The sequence below is a fragment of the Nansenia antarctica genome, assembly GCF_963989245.1.
Source record: "Nansenia antarctica genome assembly, chromosome: 10".
In the NCBI taxonomy this organism is placed as follows: Eukaryota; Metazoa; Chordata; class Actinopteri; order Argentiniformes; family Microstomatidae; genus Nansenia; species Nansenia antarctica.
In genome coordinates, this window is record NC_137680.1 from 7200630 (window position 1) to 7216597 (window position 15968).

The window sequence follows — 15968 nt, forward strand, 5'->3', positions numbered from 1 at the left end:
GGCTAGGGGAAGAGGGAGGGAGAGAGAGAGAGAGAGGCTAGGGGAAGATGGAGTGAGAGAGAGAAACAGACAGATGTGGGGGCGAGGGAACCAGAGGAACATAGGTGATACTGATAGGGATGATAGATTAATGAAGGAGGCAGAGGAAGGAGGAGAGAAAAAGTGGAAAGGAACAGAGGAGAGGAAGAGAAAGGGAGAAAGAGAGAGTGAGGGGGAGGAACAATTGGAAGAGAAGGAGGGAGAAATAAAGAGCGATAGATAAGAGAGAGAGACAGAGATGTGGGGAGAGAGCGAAAAGTGGCAGCAATCATGTTGATAAGGCAATTTCGGTCCTGCAATTTAGACTGGCCATAAAACTGTTACGCAACACTTACGCAATCAAGACATTCATTTTTTTTCATGTACTTTTTTCCCTTTGTGCATGTAGAGTAGACTACTAATCTACATGAATCCTCTTTTAATGTGTGACAGTTCAGTTGTAGGATCCGAAAGCATGGGTGTACAATGATGTACCTTGAGGGCCCTGACACTTCTGGTGTTCATTCACTTGTAATCAGGAACTGGTTCAGACATGGGACTCCTCCAGGTGAGGGAACACAATGGAAAAATCAGCTACAATAGAAAACCACCCTTGAGTGCAGGTAATTGAATAGTGCCTTGCTGAACCTAGCAACACAACGTGAAAACTAAGAAAAGTAAAGAGAGAGACAGACAGAGAGAGAGAGGGGGGGGGGGGGGAGAAAAATAGAGATAGCGATAAAGAGAGACAGCCACTTAAGAGGGAATAAACCTAACCCCAGATTTTGCAATGACTACACACATACACATAGAGTACCGTACAGTACCTAAATGTTTAACGAACAACCGTTGTTATCGATTGATTTGGCAATGTACAGTAAGCATAGGTTTGGCATATACTATAATACAGTCTGGGTATTGAACTGAATGGGGACAGCGAGGGAGAGAAGACCCCCGCCTGCTCCTCTGTGGCTCTGCGGACCCCTTCATGTTGCTGAGGGAGCGTTACAGCTCACTGGGGACAAATTAGTGACACAGAACCAGAGGCATCATGGGAAATTAATGATCTGGACCTCCAGGAAGTGAGCTAATGAGTCTTGATGTCACACACACACATAAACAAACACACACACACAAGCACACGCACACACACACACACACACACCGAGACAGAAACCTCCCAGAGAGGAATTAACCAGACGTGCAGTCGCAGCTAATAATACAAAGCTAGCCATGTAACTCTGTCTGAGTGACTGATGGTGCTACTACACTAGCAGGGGTTTGTTAACACACACACACACACACACACTCAGATAATTATACAGGACCACCGGTGGCTCGCCTATGGAGGTAGAGGCAATTATGTCACTACACCATCCCCCGGGGCTGCTGCCAACAACCAGAGAATTAATACTGTACACTCACCACACACAGAGACCAGGCCACACACAGACACACACACACACTCACACACATATACACACACACACACTCACGCACACACACACACACAGACAGACACACACACACACACACACACACACACACACTACACACGCACGCACACACACACATCTCAGAATAACTTGCCAGTGACAGAGGATGAGGGATGTTTGTCCATGTGTGATTATTCAGATATTATTCAGTGTGTGAGTGTGTGTGTGTGTGTGTGTGTGTGTGTGTGTGTGTGTGTGTCAACCCAAATGTATACATGGCATCCTGCTCTGCTGGCTCACGGACTGTATTACAGAGTAAAGCATACTCTTACTTCTATTTATCTAACTTATCAACTTGCTTTACTGTAGCAGCCAATACTTTCAGTGAGACGGCTATGGAGCTGGTAGCCTATTATCCACCTTGGGATAATATTTGATCTGCAAATGATTGGATAGATGAAGCAGGCAAGCGTGGAAGATCAATGATTGCTTCAATGAATGGGAGAAATAGCCTAGGACGCAATCGAAAAGGTATTTCAACACGGCCCGCCGCACCTTACACCTACAGCAAAAACTATGGAATGTGAAACATGGCCCAGCCTCTTTCCTGATTGGCCTAAAGTTTCCGTCACGCCCACTTTGCCCATGGCCCTCTCTCTCCCCGCTCCGCCCACCCCAAATCAGTGCGTGTCCGCTCGAGGCAGGACAGGCTGCTGACACCTATCATTGATTTTTGCACTGCGGAATGTATCTGCGCTTTCGATCTAACTTCAAGTGATAAACGACTTGCATGGGGGATAATATCAACAAGTTAAGGCTACTTGGAAAGTTACAGTCACGTTTAGGTATAGGCCTAAATACTTGACTTGTTTTTTTCCCCCTACAGAAATAAGTTGCTGTGCAACAGATGCGGATAAGGAGGAGGAGGCGTATTCTATTTCTTCAAGTCGGACTTGTGCATTTTCTTAAACTATTTTCTTTGTGAATTATTTTTTTCTTCTTTTTTTTTTTTCGAATAACTTCTCAGTCATCATCTCAACTGGAACCTACAATCAAGGGAAATGTAAATTGTATTTTTGTTAACTCATTTGAGAAGAGCGAGTCTTCTTTCCAAAGACACTAGACTAGGCTACCTGTCACCGTCTCAATAACCTGACCCCGGCGCTGCTGACACCCCGTGGCCCCGCGCGCCTCGCCCGGTAGCCGTGATGGGGTGCCGCCGCTGGAGTCCCGGAGCTGTCACGGTGTGGAGAGCCACCGTTTTCCTGGTCAATATAGTCTCCGCGACGTTGGCCAAAAGACACGTAGTCTACTGGAACTCGACCAACGCAAGGTGAGGAAAGAATGTCAAACCCAAAGTGAACTAAGTTCAGAAATTCTCCATTCTTCAATGGAGTGAAATAGTTTGATAATCAATTTGATTGGTTTCATTTTACGCATCGCTCATTTGTGTGATCAAACTATTAACGGTTATTCTCTCATATCCCTGTTATGTGTTTGGTTTGTCCACGGCCGCGTATTGTGCAACAGGAGTGGTCCCCCAGCTTGACACAGTGGTTCACCTCTACAGGACCTTAGCTGATCTGCGTTACATGTCAAATACGCATATCTGGCTTTAACGTGCATTGACACGATCACCTGCTGCACGGTTACGCCTTTAAAACAAACGGCTACCCATGGCATGCATGCATTCAGTCCTTTTAAAACGGCTACCCATGGCATGCATGCGTTCAGTCCTTTTAAAACGGCCACCCATGGCATGCATGCATTCAGTCCCTTTAGTTTAGCAGAGGGGGGTGACTGGTACAGTGCCTAGTCAACAGGGTCACTCATCACACGCAATGTGTGTTGGGGAGGGAGGGACTCACCCCTCTGTCCTTCACCCTGCTTGGCAGCCTGGGTGCGAGGTCATTAGATACAGGCCAGCACTGGCGGACTCATGGGGGGGGGCAGGGGGGGCGACCGCCCCTCCTGGTGCCCCCATGGTTGAAAAAAGTCTCTTAAGTGCCCTTTTGAGTGGCTAAAGTGCCCTTTTGAGTGGCAAAATTAGAGGATGTGCCCTATTGGCTGCCCTTCCAATGGTCTAAACTTGACCATGTGCACTGATGGGGTCCCATGTTGTGCAGTAGGTGCCTTTTTTTTCTTTTCGCCCCTGCCCTTCAAACAGCCTGAGTCCGCCACTGCAGGCCAGTGTGAATCGACTGCTTTAAAAACATACCCCCCCCCTCTCTTCCTCCACCTGAGATAGGCTTATCAGTGAATATGCCCTGGATCTGTGAAAACAGTATTAAACAACTCTTTATTTCCTCTATCCATTCAAGTTGGGTGACACGGCTACTTCTGGGAAGGGAGGAGGGAGGAAGGAGGACTTCTAAAAGTATTTCAACAGCGTCTAAAAGGCTAGATAGCATTCTGTCGACACAGGCCTGTGCGTATTTGAGGTCTAAAGTGCTGCCATGTGTAACCGTTTAGTTGGCTAATCAGCAGGTAGGCCTATAGCAGCTGTGTGTGTGTGTGTGTGTGTGTGTGTGTGTGTGTGTGTGTGTGTGTGTGTGCGCGCACGCACGCGTGTGCTCGTTAGCAGTGTTCCCAGTGTATAATGGGTTGATTGGGGTTATTAGTTAGACAGTGAGAGGCTCACCTGCTGATCCAGGTGTTTTTAAGTGGCTAATTCAAGGGTTCAGCTCTGAGAGCCGCAGGGACAGAACAGAGGCTTTGTTCCGATACTAAATGTAACAAATGTACCCTTTCCTCCTTCTGTCCTATTCACTGATATGACCATTGCTCTAACCAGGCACGTTTTCACAGATTGTCACCAACGTCCATAGTGTTTTGCACCTCCCAGCCAGCATTTGGAAGCCGTTTTCACACGCCTGCAGGTTCATACGGTGAACTGGACAATGATTTTGAGGTCAACAATCTGTGAAGTGTCCCTTTTACATGTCCTATTTAAGACCAACTAGCTGATGGAGATAAGCCAATCACATACTGTACAGTCCTTGTCTTTTACACCATAATGGAAATAAAGGATACATTTTGCAAGTATTGGAACTGGGCCATGGTTATGTTGACCCTGAATCACATACTACTGGGCTCACCAAATACAAACTGTCTGAATCATTGGTTCCCACTGAAGCAGAATTTTGTTCTAGGCTGGTAAAACATGGACCTGGAATTGTGGGTCTCCTTTAACAGTGATGGGGTGAAACACCCTTCTTCTCCCTGGGGATGCTAGGATGCTCACACTCTGCAGCAGGCAGGGTAACACTTTCTGCTTACACCAGCACCCAATCAGAAGGCCATCAGCGTCCCTGTGGAAGGTTGCACTCTGTGGCGGGGGAATGGCTTTCCTTTTGTCATACCACACAATCAGAAAGCCATCAATGTATCAGTGATAGTGCCATCCCTGGCCAGGGTTCCGCAGGCTTAGGGCTATAGGCTAAGGGCTCAGTCTGAGCACCCCAAACGCCCCCCCCCCCCCACGACCCTCTGTCCTCTCTGTCCCGCCCTTCTCTGTTGCACCCCCCCCCTCCTCTCATTTCCCACCCCTATCCCTTTACATGGCGCTCTCTCTCCCTCCCTCTCTTCCTCCTGCCGCCCCCCCCTCTCTCTCTCTCCCCACCCCAGTGTAGTAGGATATTGTCTGTGATTAGTTTAGGCTCAGTCATTTTTGCCACAGCACTCCTGAGAAACCCGGCTACCTCTGTCCTGAGGCCCATAAAACCATCCAAGCGAGCTGACGATGCATCTTTCTGCAGAACACCGCAGTGCAGTGTGGCATCGGCGCTAGATAGCCATGCTAGAGAGGACGGAAGGATGTCTGTTTTTTCGTACCACAAAATCATGATCTTTACCATTACCCCGAACCCTTAATTGGAACCCGGGAATTAAGAGCATCCAACTTTTTTACTCGCTTCAGCTTCAGATGTTATTATTGTAGTCCTTTCTGACGTGGTCGTTTAGTGAGTCCAACTTGAATGAATGAATGAATGAATGAATGAATGATCTTTATTGTCATTAATACAGTACAGGTACCATACAACGAAATTTAGGAGGGGGGGCTCCCCTGGTGCTTGGAAAAAAGACTGAAAACAAGAGAGCCAAGGGTAAAACAAAAAAGAGAAAAGAGCTGGTTGACATAAATAAGGCTATGTACACTATCTACTATACTATACTACTATACTATACAATAAAACGCTGTGCTGTACTCTGTGCTATGCTATAAATATCCTAACTTTTTCCTATATCTGAACCTTATGTACACATGGGTTGTCATATTGCACATAATATTTGTTGCACATTCATTAAAGTGTCGCAGTTAGCAGGTTTAGAATGTTCACAGTTGTATTACAATATTGCACTTATGTTTACAATCTAGTAGCTGCCATCAAATTGTCTAGATTGTCCAGGGCCTAGAACCTAGGTCTTTGCTGTGTTCAGGGCCTGAATGGCCCTGGGGTAGAAGCTGAGCTTCAGTCTGTTTGTCCGTGCGAACATGGTCCTGAACCGCCTGCCTTATATGGGGGAACATACAGGCTGCTGCTAGTATAGATGAGTCAGGATATTCACCTATGACCTTCTCTCTTAAAATTTAAGATTTATGATTTTAATGAAACAAGTGCAGTGATGTGCAGAGGGGGCTCCTGGTCATTGTTCAGCGGTTTATATGGCCGTAACAAAGGCTCTAAGTGCACTCCTTTACTGTGCCTCATTTACAACACTCTAAAATGAAAAATATATCCCTCAGGAAGAGAGTCCTACTCGTGGTTTATGATTTTATGATGATTCTCTGTTTTATACCGGAGCTACTTCCTTCTTAGTCTTTTCCTTCCTGACAAGGGATTAATTTCCTGGTTTGAATAATGGTTAGGCAACATGAAATCATCCACAGAGTAATAGACCAAAGTGCGTCTCACGGTGAGACAGTGCTGCTGACAGTATACAGCTTTCCGCCAAGAGTGTGTAAAGTCAAAGGGGTGTGTATTTGGTTGTGTACCATGAAGAATCTTTCTAACAAAATCAGTCTACCACACAGTCCACCATACTGTACATGCCTGTATGCTGGTTATGTCATGTTTACAGTCTTCTTAGGTAGAGACAGAAATACGATGCCAGCAGGCACGTCTCCTTTTGGTACTATTTACTCTCAGGATTTGAATTATATGAGGTGCCTCGAAAATGGCCTGTACCAACATTAGATTTTTAAGCGATTTAAAAACTTCTATTGCCCCCCTTGTACTGTTTCTCTGTTTCTCCAGTGTAAAAAAACTAGGTTTAGAAGAAGGTGATAGAAGAAGGTTTTTCCTTCTATCAATGGCCCCGGGCCTGAGCTGGATTACTCTTCCTGCTACGACTGGTGGATTGATGATTCACTTGCTTAGTATTCAAATGTATTGATTGTAAGTCGCTTTGGAATAAGGCGTCTGCTAAATGCCAAAAATTTAAAAAGAAATTTTTATGTAAGTCCTAGGGTGCCCTAATTTTTAAGTGTTAGCCCCATCGTAATTAAATCCCCAAATATTCCTTTTTGTGTCTCTGTCCTCTCCGTTACCTTTGCTCTCGGCTCACCCATCCTCTCCGCGCCCTTTTTCTTGTCAAACTCTGTCACCAAGTAGAACCAAACCCTCACAAACAGCTCCTCTGGTCTCTACATGTCATAATGTCTGGCCACAACCCCAGGCCTCTCCTCTCTCTCTGTTTCTCTCCCTCCCCACCCACCTATGCTGACACTACAGAGACCTCACTCGCCCAACAGCACAGCAGGGCTTTAATAGGAAATAACAGCATTAACATGGAGAGATACAAGAATTTCTATCCCTCGAGTACTCACCCTCCCTTCTCCCTCCCTTCCTCCCTCCCTCTCTCTCTCTCTCTCTCTCTCTCTCTCTCTCTCTCAATGAATAATGAATGCGTGCGTAAGTAACTCACTCTACAAGTTTGGACACATAACTGATGTGCAACAAATACCAGAAGTCCAGAGAATTGTCAACCCTCTCTCTCTCTCTCTCTCTCTCTCTCTCTCTCTCTCTCTCTCTCTCTCTCTCTCTCTCTCTCTCTCTCTCTCTCTCTCTCTCTGCTGGGATGATGCATAGGGCAGTGAAGCGTGTTTAAATGGTGCAGTAGAAGATAAGTATTTGTGTTTCTTTTCTGCCATGTTTATGCATCGTGTCCTTCTGTGCGCTCATGAATGTTCCTGCATAAACGCTGGAGAAAATCACATTCTGATTCAGCATAACGTACCACCGCACGCAGGCATGCACACACACGCGCACACACACGCACACACGCACACACACACACACACACACACACGCACACACAGACACACACACACACACACACACACACACACACACACACACACACACACACACTGCAGATTCAGCCAGGCACATACACATTAAAATGAAAGCTGTCAGTGTTTGTAATTGGGCCCAGTCAGGGGAGTGGTGATTGCCCCTCGCCTGTAGACTGATTCCTCTCTCCCTCCAGTCTCGCTTTGTGTCGTTTTCCCTCTCTCTCTCTATCCTCTTTTTCCCTGTGTGTGTGTGTGTGTGTGTGTGAGTGTGTGAGTGTGTGCGTGTGTGTGTGTGTGCGTGTGCGTGTGCACGCACGCACGTGTGTGTCCCTCCCAGCACTCTGCCTGTCTCTCTCCTAATCTCTGTCTTCCCCTGGTAAATGATTAACATGGAGAACCTGTGAACTATAATCAACAAACCCACAGTGAGGTAATTACCACTTTATTCCCTGCCCTCCTAACAGAGGAGAAGGAAAACAATCCCTCCCTCATCCCTCTCTCTCTGTCTCCATTTCTCTATCTGTCTCGCTCCCTCTCTCCTATCCTATCTGGGTCCATGCCCATTGTCTTGTCTGCGTAGTGAAGCATTGTGGTTTGTATTTGTGAGTTTATCTCTTGGAGAAGTGTGTGTGTGTGTGTGTGTGTGTGACTGTGTGTGTGTGTGTGTGACTGTGTGTGTGTGTGTGTGTGTGTGTGTGTTATATTGAGTGAATTACCAAGAGGTAAGCTAAAGGCTAACTCTTGGCATGTGTACTCCTCAGCTTTTCCTCTGTATGTAAACAATGTGTAGCAGTGATTTGTCGGTCTGCGAATCGATGTTTCTTGCCATTGTTTTATGTTAAAGTGCATTTCTGTGGAACAATGGCTCTGTCAGGGCAAGGGGAGCGTGTGTGTGTGTGTGTGTGTGTGTGTGTGTGTGTGTGTGTGTGTGTGTGTGTGTGTGTGTGTGTGTGTTGCATACAACACGTACCAGTCTGTCGGAACTTGTTTCTTGGTGTTTGTTCAGAGGAAGTGTGTGTTTCCTTGGAACACAGGAGAAGTTTCTTTGGCACCCAAGTTCTGGCTGTCAGACTTTCTGTAATAAAAGCCTTTCTCCACACGAAGCAGTGATAAGGGCCTTTACTGAAAAGGCCAACCCCCGGATCACAGCAGGTGGAGAGCGAACGGGAACGTTTGCCAAGTTTCTCAGCTTTGTTCTGTAATCTAAATGGGTCATTGTTTTGTTTCCAGTCGTAGTTTGTTTCGGTGTGACAAAAGTGTCAAAGAGGAAAAGGTTTGTTGGTGGTGTTTCTTTTTAGTAGTTTACTTGTTGGAGGGAGGGGTGCTAGTGGACCGTAGACTATTGTTCTGCCATGTCTTTTCTCTCTGTAAATCTTACTTTGCCTAATTTTGTTAATCATTCCAAAATCCTAGGTGTGCCTGTTTGCCTGTGGGCCTGTGTGCGTGTGTGTGTGTGTGTGCACACGTTTGTGAGTGATCAGTAATCCACAACACTGAACGGAGCTCGACGGGCAGAGGGACTTGGTGTATTACCCCTCAGAATGAAATCTTATTTAAACAGAAAATATAATCCTACAGCAATTGAGGTTGAGGATGCACACACACACACTCACTCAGTCTCTCTCTCTCTCTCTTTCTCAAACACACACACGCACACACACACGCACACACACACACACACACACAACACACAGTGTTGAAAATGAGTTTACGGTGGAGCATAGCGAGAAGCCATGCACCTCTGGATGTCTGTATTAAAATGTATCAGATAGTCATGCTGCTGAGTGCATTTAGAAGAGGTTAGAGCCAGGCCATGCAGACATGCTGTGTGGCCATGAGAGAGAGAGAGAGAGAGAGAGTCTGCTTACTCCTCCTGGTCAGGGTATTTAGTAAATCGATAGCAATTTAACACCAAGATATTATCATGCGCACCCTCACATTATCGCTGGGCTGCACCTTCGCTTTCTCTTTCTCCTTCCCTCGTTTTCTTTTTTCCCTCTCTCTCTTTCTCTCTCTCTCTCTTGTGCAGCATAGAAACATCAACGTTAGGTTTATTAGGCTTGAATATTTTACTGTTTACTAGAGTAAACGGTTTCCAACATCCTGTTAACAGAAAAAGAGGACAAGGTTTTGTGCTGTTCGTGTTTCTGTTGGCATTGGCGTGTGCCAAGGCTTCTGTTTGGCACAAAATGGCTGCCGTGTGCAAGGAGGCACAGGCTGATGGAGATTAACAACCGTGCTTGCATGTGTGTGGATCACAGCTGCATAACACCTCTACTCAGCATGGCAGGTTTGAAACTGTGTATTTTCTTTTTCTTTTTCGACGTCAAGCAGTATTTTGAGAAATATATTATATATAAGAAATGGCGTTGTAGCTGCAAGTTCATGTGAACTATCATTTTGGAAAATGCTTGAATATACAGTAACAGTATGTATCATGGCTTTGTCCACCCTGAGCTGAAAAAAGCACTAGCAATCTCTGTGGAAAAAAGAATGGATGTTCATGTGAATTGTGTTGTCCTTCAGTGCCCTGTATTTCTCCAGAGTCTAGACCATCCAATGAAACACATGGTTAAACTGGCCTGCTGTTTAACCACAGGGTCCTGCTGTAGCCAAGGACACACACACACACACACACACACACACACACACACACACACAATACTCTCCCACTCATCTCAGAAAGCCTGCCAAGAGGCAGCCAGGGAATTCCCTTGTTCAGAAATTGAATTTGTATTGACCGAGGCTGAGGCAGATATAGAGAGTTACTGTACAGAACAAGACGTTCGACGTCAGGATGGCACAGGAATCATGTGTTACACCGAGGCTGTGTGAGGAGATTTCACATTGTCAGTTTCACAGAATTTATAAATTATCACTTGTCTTTTGGATTTTCAATTTCATACCGAGGGATGTCAATGGGTGATGGTTGCTATGCCAACCGGTGTTTTTCGATGTTTCCTGAATCTGAAGAAGGTTTGACTGAAATGTCTATTGGACAAACCTTCCCCAAAAATCTTCCCCAAATATCAGGCATTTTAAATGTTTATGAAAGAAATATTTTATGATACATTTGTATTCTGATATAACATGTAGCACACATACGCACGCACACACACACACACACACACACACACACACACACACACACACACACACACACACACACACACATCTGCACCAGTAAGAAGCTGTTTCCTGTGACACTCATTAAAATTTCATGCAAAAGCAATATCGCAAACAAGCCTCGCACGCATCCCCCATAATAATAACCCAATCTCACACTCCCTCAGAAAACACAAAGAATACAACACCTTTCCAACTGCAGGTGTCTCTATATAGCATCTTAAAGTCATATTATTGTCTCCAACATTAGCCGTTAATTGATAGGTAGAGATTAATAATAACACACCATCCAGTTTGTGAAGCAGGAGCTGGACCAAAATGTCTAGAACAGTGAAAGGTTCTGCTCACTATTGGATGCTACCGATCCTGATTTTTGTTGAGATACCCGGACCCGCTCCCTCCGTCTCTCTCTCTGTCTCTCCTTCTTTGTTTCTTTTCCCTTTCTTCCCAGCTCTTTCCTATGTTTATGTCTGCTTGAGGTGTATGTAAGCAGCAGGGCCGCCCTGGCAGCTGATGTCATCCGTACAGTCTCCCCTGTTGTTCTGAAGTACAGTCCAGTAGGGCTGGGTATCGCCACTGATTTCCCAAAACGATTCGATTCCGATTCACCAGCTCAGTGAGCTCACGATTCGATTCGATTCACGATTCGATTCGATTCGATTCGATTCCGATTCGATCTAGTTAAAATATACATTTTTTGCTTGAATATGAAAGAGATTCTCAGAATTAATGCTATAAATGGTTCAAGGAACCCTATAACATGTAGCATTGTTAAACATATCAATGAATTGACTCCAAAGCAGTTACATGAATGTACTTTTTATTTACATATGACTTTGCTTTTGTCCAGCTCATCTCTATCGTCACATTTTTTAAATCCAAAATGCACCCAGACATCTGACTTTAAGCCTGGTGGTGACTTGAGTGTCCCTGCCATCGCCATGTTTTTAGATTTTAGTGTTGAGACCTCACGTTGCGTGAGATATGATCAATTCTTGTAGCACGAGATCTCGTTGCGGGTTGAAGCTGCAAGCAAAAAAAAAAAAAAAAAAAAAAGAAGATCGATCTCGGGATTTAGGAATCGATAATCGCTCATTTTAATGAAGATCGATTCTGAATCGGGAAATCGATTTTTTGAACCCAGCCCTACAGTCCAGCGTGTCTGTCCAGGGGTGTATTACTGTCCCCCTGTACTTTACACACCAGGACAGGGTTTATGGTGTGATAAACCCGCTTCTACAAAGCGCCGCTCCTCAACGCACGGATCTGCACTCCGAACGTTTGTAGATACTACGGAGCACTCTTATCTGAGCGCTGAGAAGGGCATAGAAACACATTACTATGTACTTCGGTAAGTACACTTCGGTTATCAGTAGGTGTAAGAACACTGTACTCACGAGGAGACTTAATATATGTTCCCTTATTATCCACCTCTACTTTTCTCTCTGTATATTGTTCTGAGAGGTTTCAGGACAGTATTGTCATTCCGATATACATTCTGGCAGGGCCTCTCTGCAGTGGGGTAGGCAGCCTACTTCCCTAGGCCCCCTGGGATGAGAAAATGCACACACTCTCATACACACTCTGGCCTCCTGAGATGGGAAAAGCATTAGACCTGCTATAGGCGGATCGAGGGATGGAGAACGTGTTAGGAAGGCATGGCAGGGAAAGAGTCAACAGATTTCAACTCCCAAAACGGCAAGGCAAGGCCTCCAGGGATAGAGGGATGAGGTGAGAGGGAAAGAGGGAGCGGAGGGAAGAAAGGATGTCAGCAGGTATTACTATCACTGTCAGGAGGCAGTGTGAGGAGGCCCCCTCCCTGCACAGACGTACGTACACACACACACACACACACACACACACACACACACACACACACACACACACTCCTTTGCTGCTTAGCCTCTGGGGAGAGTCAGAGTGGGGAATCACACCCCATTTAGAACTGGCTCTGCCTCACCACTTCCTGTGTGTGTGTGTGTGTGTGTGTGTGTGTGTGTGTGTGTGTGTGTGTGTGTGTAAAAGGGGTCTTGGGCAAAATATGATTGGAATGTTGTATTATATACTTATTTAAGCACGACTCCCACCCTTAAGTTAGCGGTGTAGATTCTTGAAGGTTAGGTGTATGATGTGTGGTATTGGTATGTGTGCATGGACGTATCTGGGTGTGTTCTTTTCACAACGATAACCGGTACCACATGAATGTCAGGTTGGCAGTTGTATTCTTTTCTTCTTCTCTGTTATCCCTTTCTGTTTCTTTCTGTTCCTGCCACTTTCTATTTCTATCTGTTCATTTCTCTCCCAACCTCCCTTTTTTTTTTCTCTCTCTCTCTCTCTCTCTCTCTCTCTCTCTCTCTCTCTCTCTCTCTCTCCGATCCTCCCCCTTTCTCTCCAGTCATGCTCTTTCCAGTTGAACCATTTTAAGGACAATCTCTTCACAACTATATTCTCAGAAACATATATTTAAAAAATATATAATTTTTTAGAGGCTTCATTTAAATTCAAATATACCCCGCTGACATTCTTCGGACTATTCTGTCATTCAGCCACAATAATCTTGCGGCTGATTATTCACAGTATTAGAACAAACAGGGAAAGTTGTCCTATTTTGCGCCATGGAATGAGACATGTTGAGGGAGAAATCACCGTGTCCCAAATCTCCAAAGCTCTGTCCTTGTAGCACTAGAACTCATGAATCTCATTGCTCTGCTCTCCCATTCAGGTGGAAATTGATGTATTGTACTCCCTCTGCTTTTCAAAAAATGTTGTGGGGAAAAAACTCAACATTTTATGATTGCTAAGCTAATCTGTGAGTGCCCCTAAAAATGCAACCAATGCCAAATGCTGAGTCATTACAGACAGGAAACACCACATTATTAAACCTGGAGTCCACACGTCTTAGAATTACTGTAATTGAAAATGAATGAATTTATTCCATTTTGTAACAAGGTGGTTTGTGTTCTGGCATCATCAGTGTTATACAACTTAAACAAGTAATTTTTTCCGTCTCAACAAAGGTGTTTGTCCTTAACCGCCTCTATAACTGTTTACCTGATTCATGCTGGACAAACACATTTTCTCTTATTTAGCCTACAGCTCTTATCTTGTGTGAATACACAATAATATAGTTGTACGCAATGTACTCCAAATACATTTGGCATGTGCGTGTGTACAGGAAATACACACCTCCTGCGTTTTTTTAAACTAGTAATTGTCAGTAATTTCGTTCAAGCAGCGGTCGGTCAGCTCTAATCCCAAATTAATCAGATAATCCCAGTCTTTTGCTTGAGCATCGTTAAGACAACATGAGGCCAGCGTCTGCACCCCTCCTCTCCTCCCTCTATTGTCTCCCTTCTTTTCTCCCCCTCTCTCCTATTGTGTCTAACCCTATAGCAGTGCTGTGGTGTGGAACTGGCCTTTCTAAACTGTGAGGGTCATACTGCAGGTCTGACTGAACAAGGCTTTCCACGTTACACTTGAAGTATCGACCGAAAATGTAGAAACGGCAGTTTCAAAGGCTGTAAATCAAAATCAGTGAAGCTTTTTCATAGTTTTTTTTTTTTAGGAAAACATTACTATGATAATTTATAGAATTTAAGATGCTATTTTGTAACAATTTATGCGTAACAGTGATCTGTTTTCTAACCTTATACAGTGCTGCTTGAAAGTTTGTGAACCTTACAGGGATGGTCATTATCTTTCTATAAACTATTCAAATTAACTTATAAAATCTTTATCTAAAACCCCAATTCGTAATAAAGACATTCCCCCCCAAAAAGCATGATATATTTCCATATATTTTTCACAAAACAATCTGATTTCAAATGTGCAAATGTGAACTTCTTCAGTCAGTAGCTCGTGGCACCTCCCTTAGCGGCGATAACTTGGAGTAAACGTCTCATATAGCCCCTAATTAGTCTCTGACATCTGTTTTGAGGGATTTTTGCCCACCACTCCTTACACAACTCTGCCAATTGAGTGAAGTTTGAGTCGTGTCTGGCATGAACTATCTGCTTCAGGTTCTGCCACAGCATTTAGATTGGATTTAGGTCAGAACTTTGACTTGGCCAATCCAAAACACAAATCTTCTTTCTCCAGAGCCATTATTTGGTAGATTTGCTTGAATGCGTTTGGGTCTTTGTCTTGTTGGAAGAAGACCCATTTTCAGCCCAGCTTTATCTCCTTGACTGATGACGTTCTTGACGTTCTATTCAAGAATCTCCTGGTATACCTCAGAATTCATGGTTCTCTTAATGATTTGGAGTCGTCCAGGTCCAGAGGAGGAAAAAGCAGCACCAGATCTTAACATTCCCGTCACCATTCTTGACCGTCGGGGTTATGTTTAGGTTATTTTGGTGGTAGACAGTGTTGGGTTTTTTATCAAACATAGTGGTTTTGATTGTGACCAAAAAGGTACATTTTGGACTTATCTGTGCCTTCCAGAAACCTTCAGGCTTGTCCAGGCGGTATGTGGCAAAGTTAAGACAGCCAGTTTGTTTCTTTTTTTGACAGCAGAGGCTTCTTCCGAGCAGCCCTCCTCCCATGAATGTCATTTTGATTCAGTGTTCTTCTTCTTATTAAAGCATGCACAGTTACCTGAGATGCAGCAAGGGAGGTCTGCAAATCTGTTATGTTTGGCTTGGGTTTTACCTGATTTATTATTTTTCTTGTGGCTCTTGGGGATAATTTGGAATCCATTACTAGTCCGTGTTGCTGTCATGTTAAATGCTCTCTCCATTTGTAAATGATTTGCCTCACAGTGGACTCAAAATCATGTTGAGATGATTTTATAGCCCCAGACTGATGTGCTCTCACTACTCACATCTCTACTTTGTTCATTTGGTACCCGAAAAAAATATGCCCACCTGATACTACTTACCTACTTGATTTAACCAATGCAACTTCTGCACTAATCTCTTTAGAATTGAGTTTTTCTACTACATGATTTCCTCTAAACCGACATGGAATTGGTCAATATAAACCAGTCAGATAAAAGACTGGTTCTGATTAAATAAAGATTTCATGGTAAAATGTTAAAATAAAAAATCTATAATTGTGGTTCACACAAGGGGTTCACATACTTTCAAGCA

At 44.4% G+C, this 15968-nt stretch overlaps 1 protein-coding gene across 1 annotated transcript in view; it reads left to right on the forward strand.

The window, feature by feature from the left end:
* Positions 1–2662: 2662 nt before the first annotated feature.
* Positions 2663–15968, forward strand: part of efna4 (ephrin A4) — a gene marked incomplete at both ends in the record, with an annotated part of 27102 nt that continues 13796 nt past the window's right edge. Inside the window, one exon of the mRNA XM_080540583.1 lies at positions 2663–2787. Coding sequence (XP_080396709.1) covers positions 2663–2787 — 125 coding nt within the window. The remainder of the gene's footprint in view (positions 2788–15968) is intronic.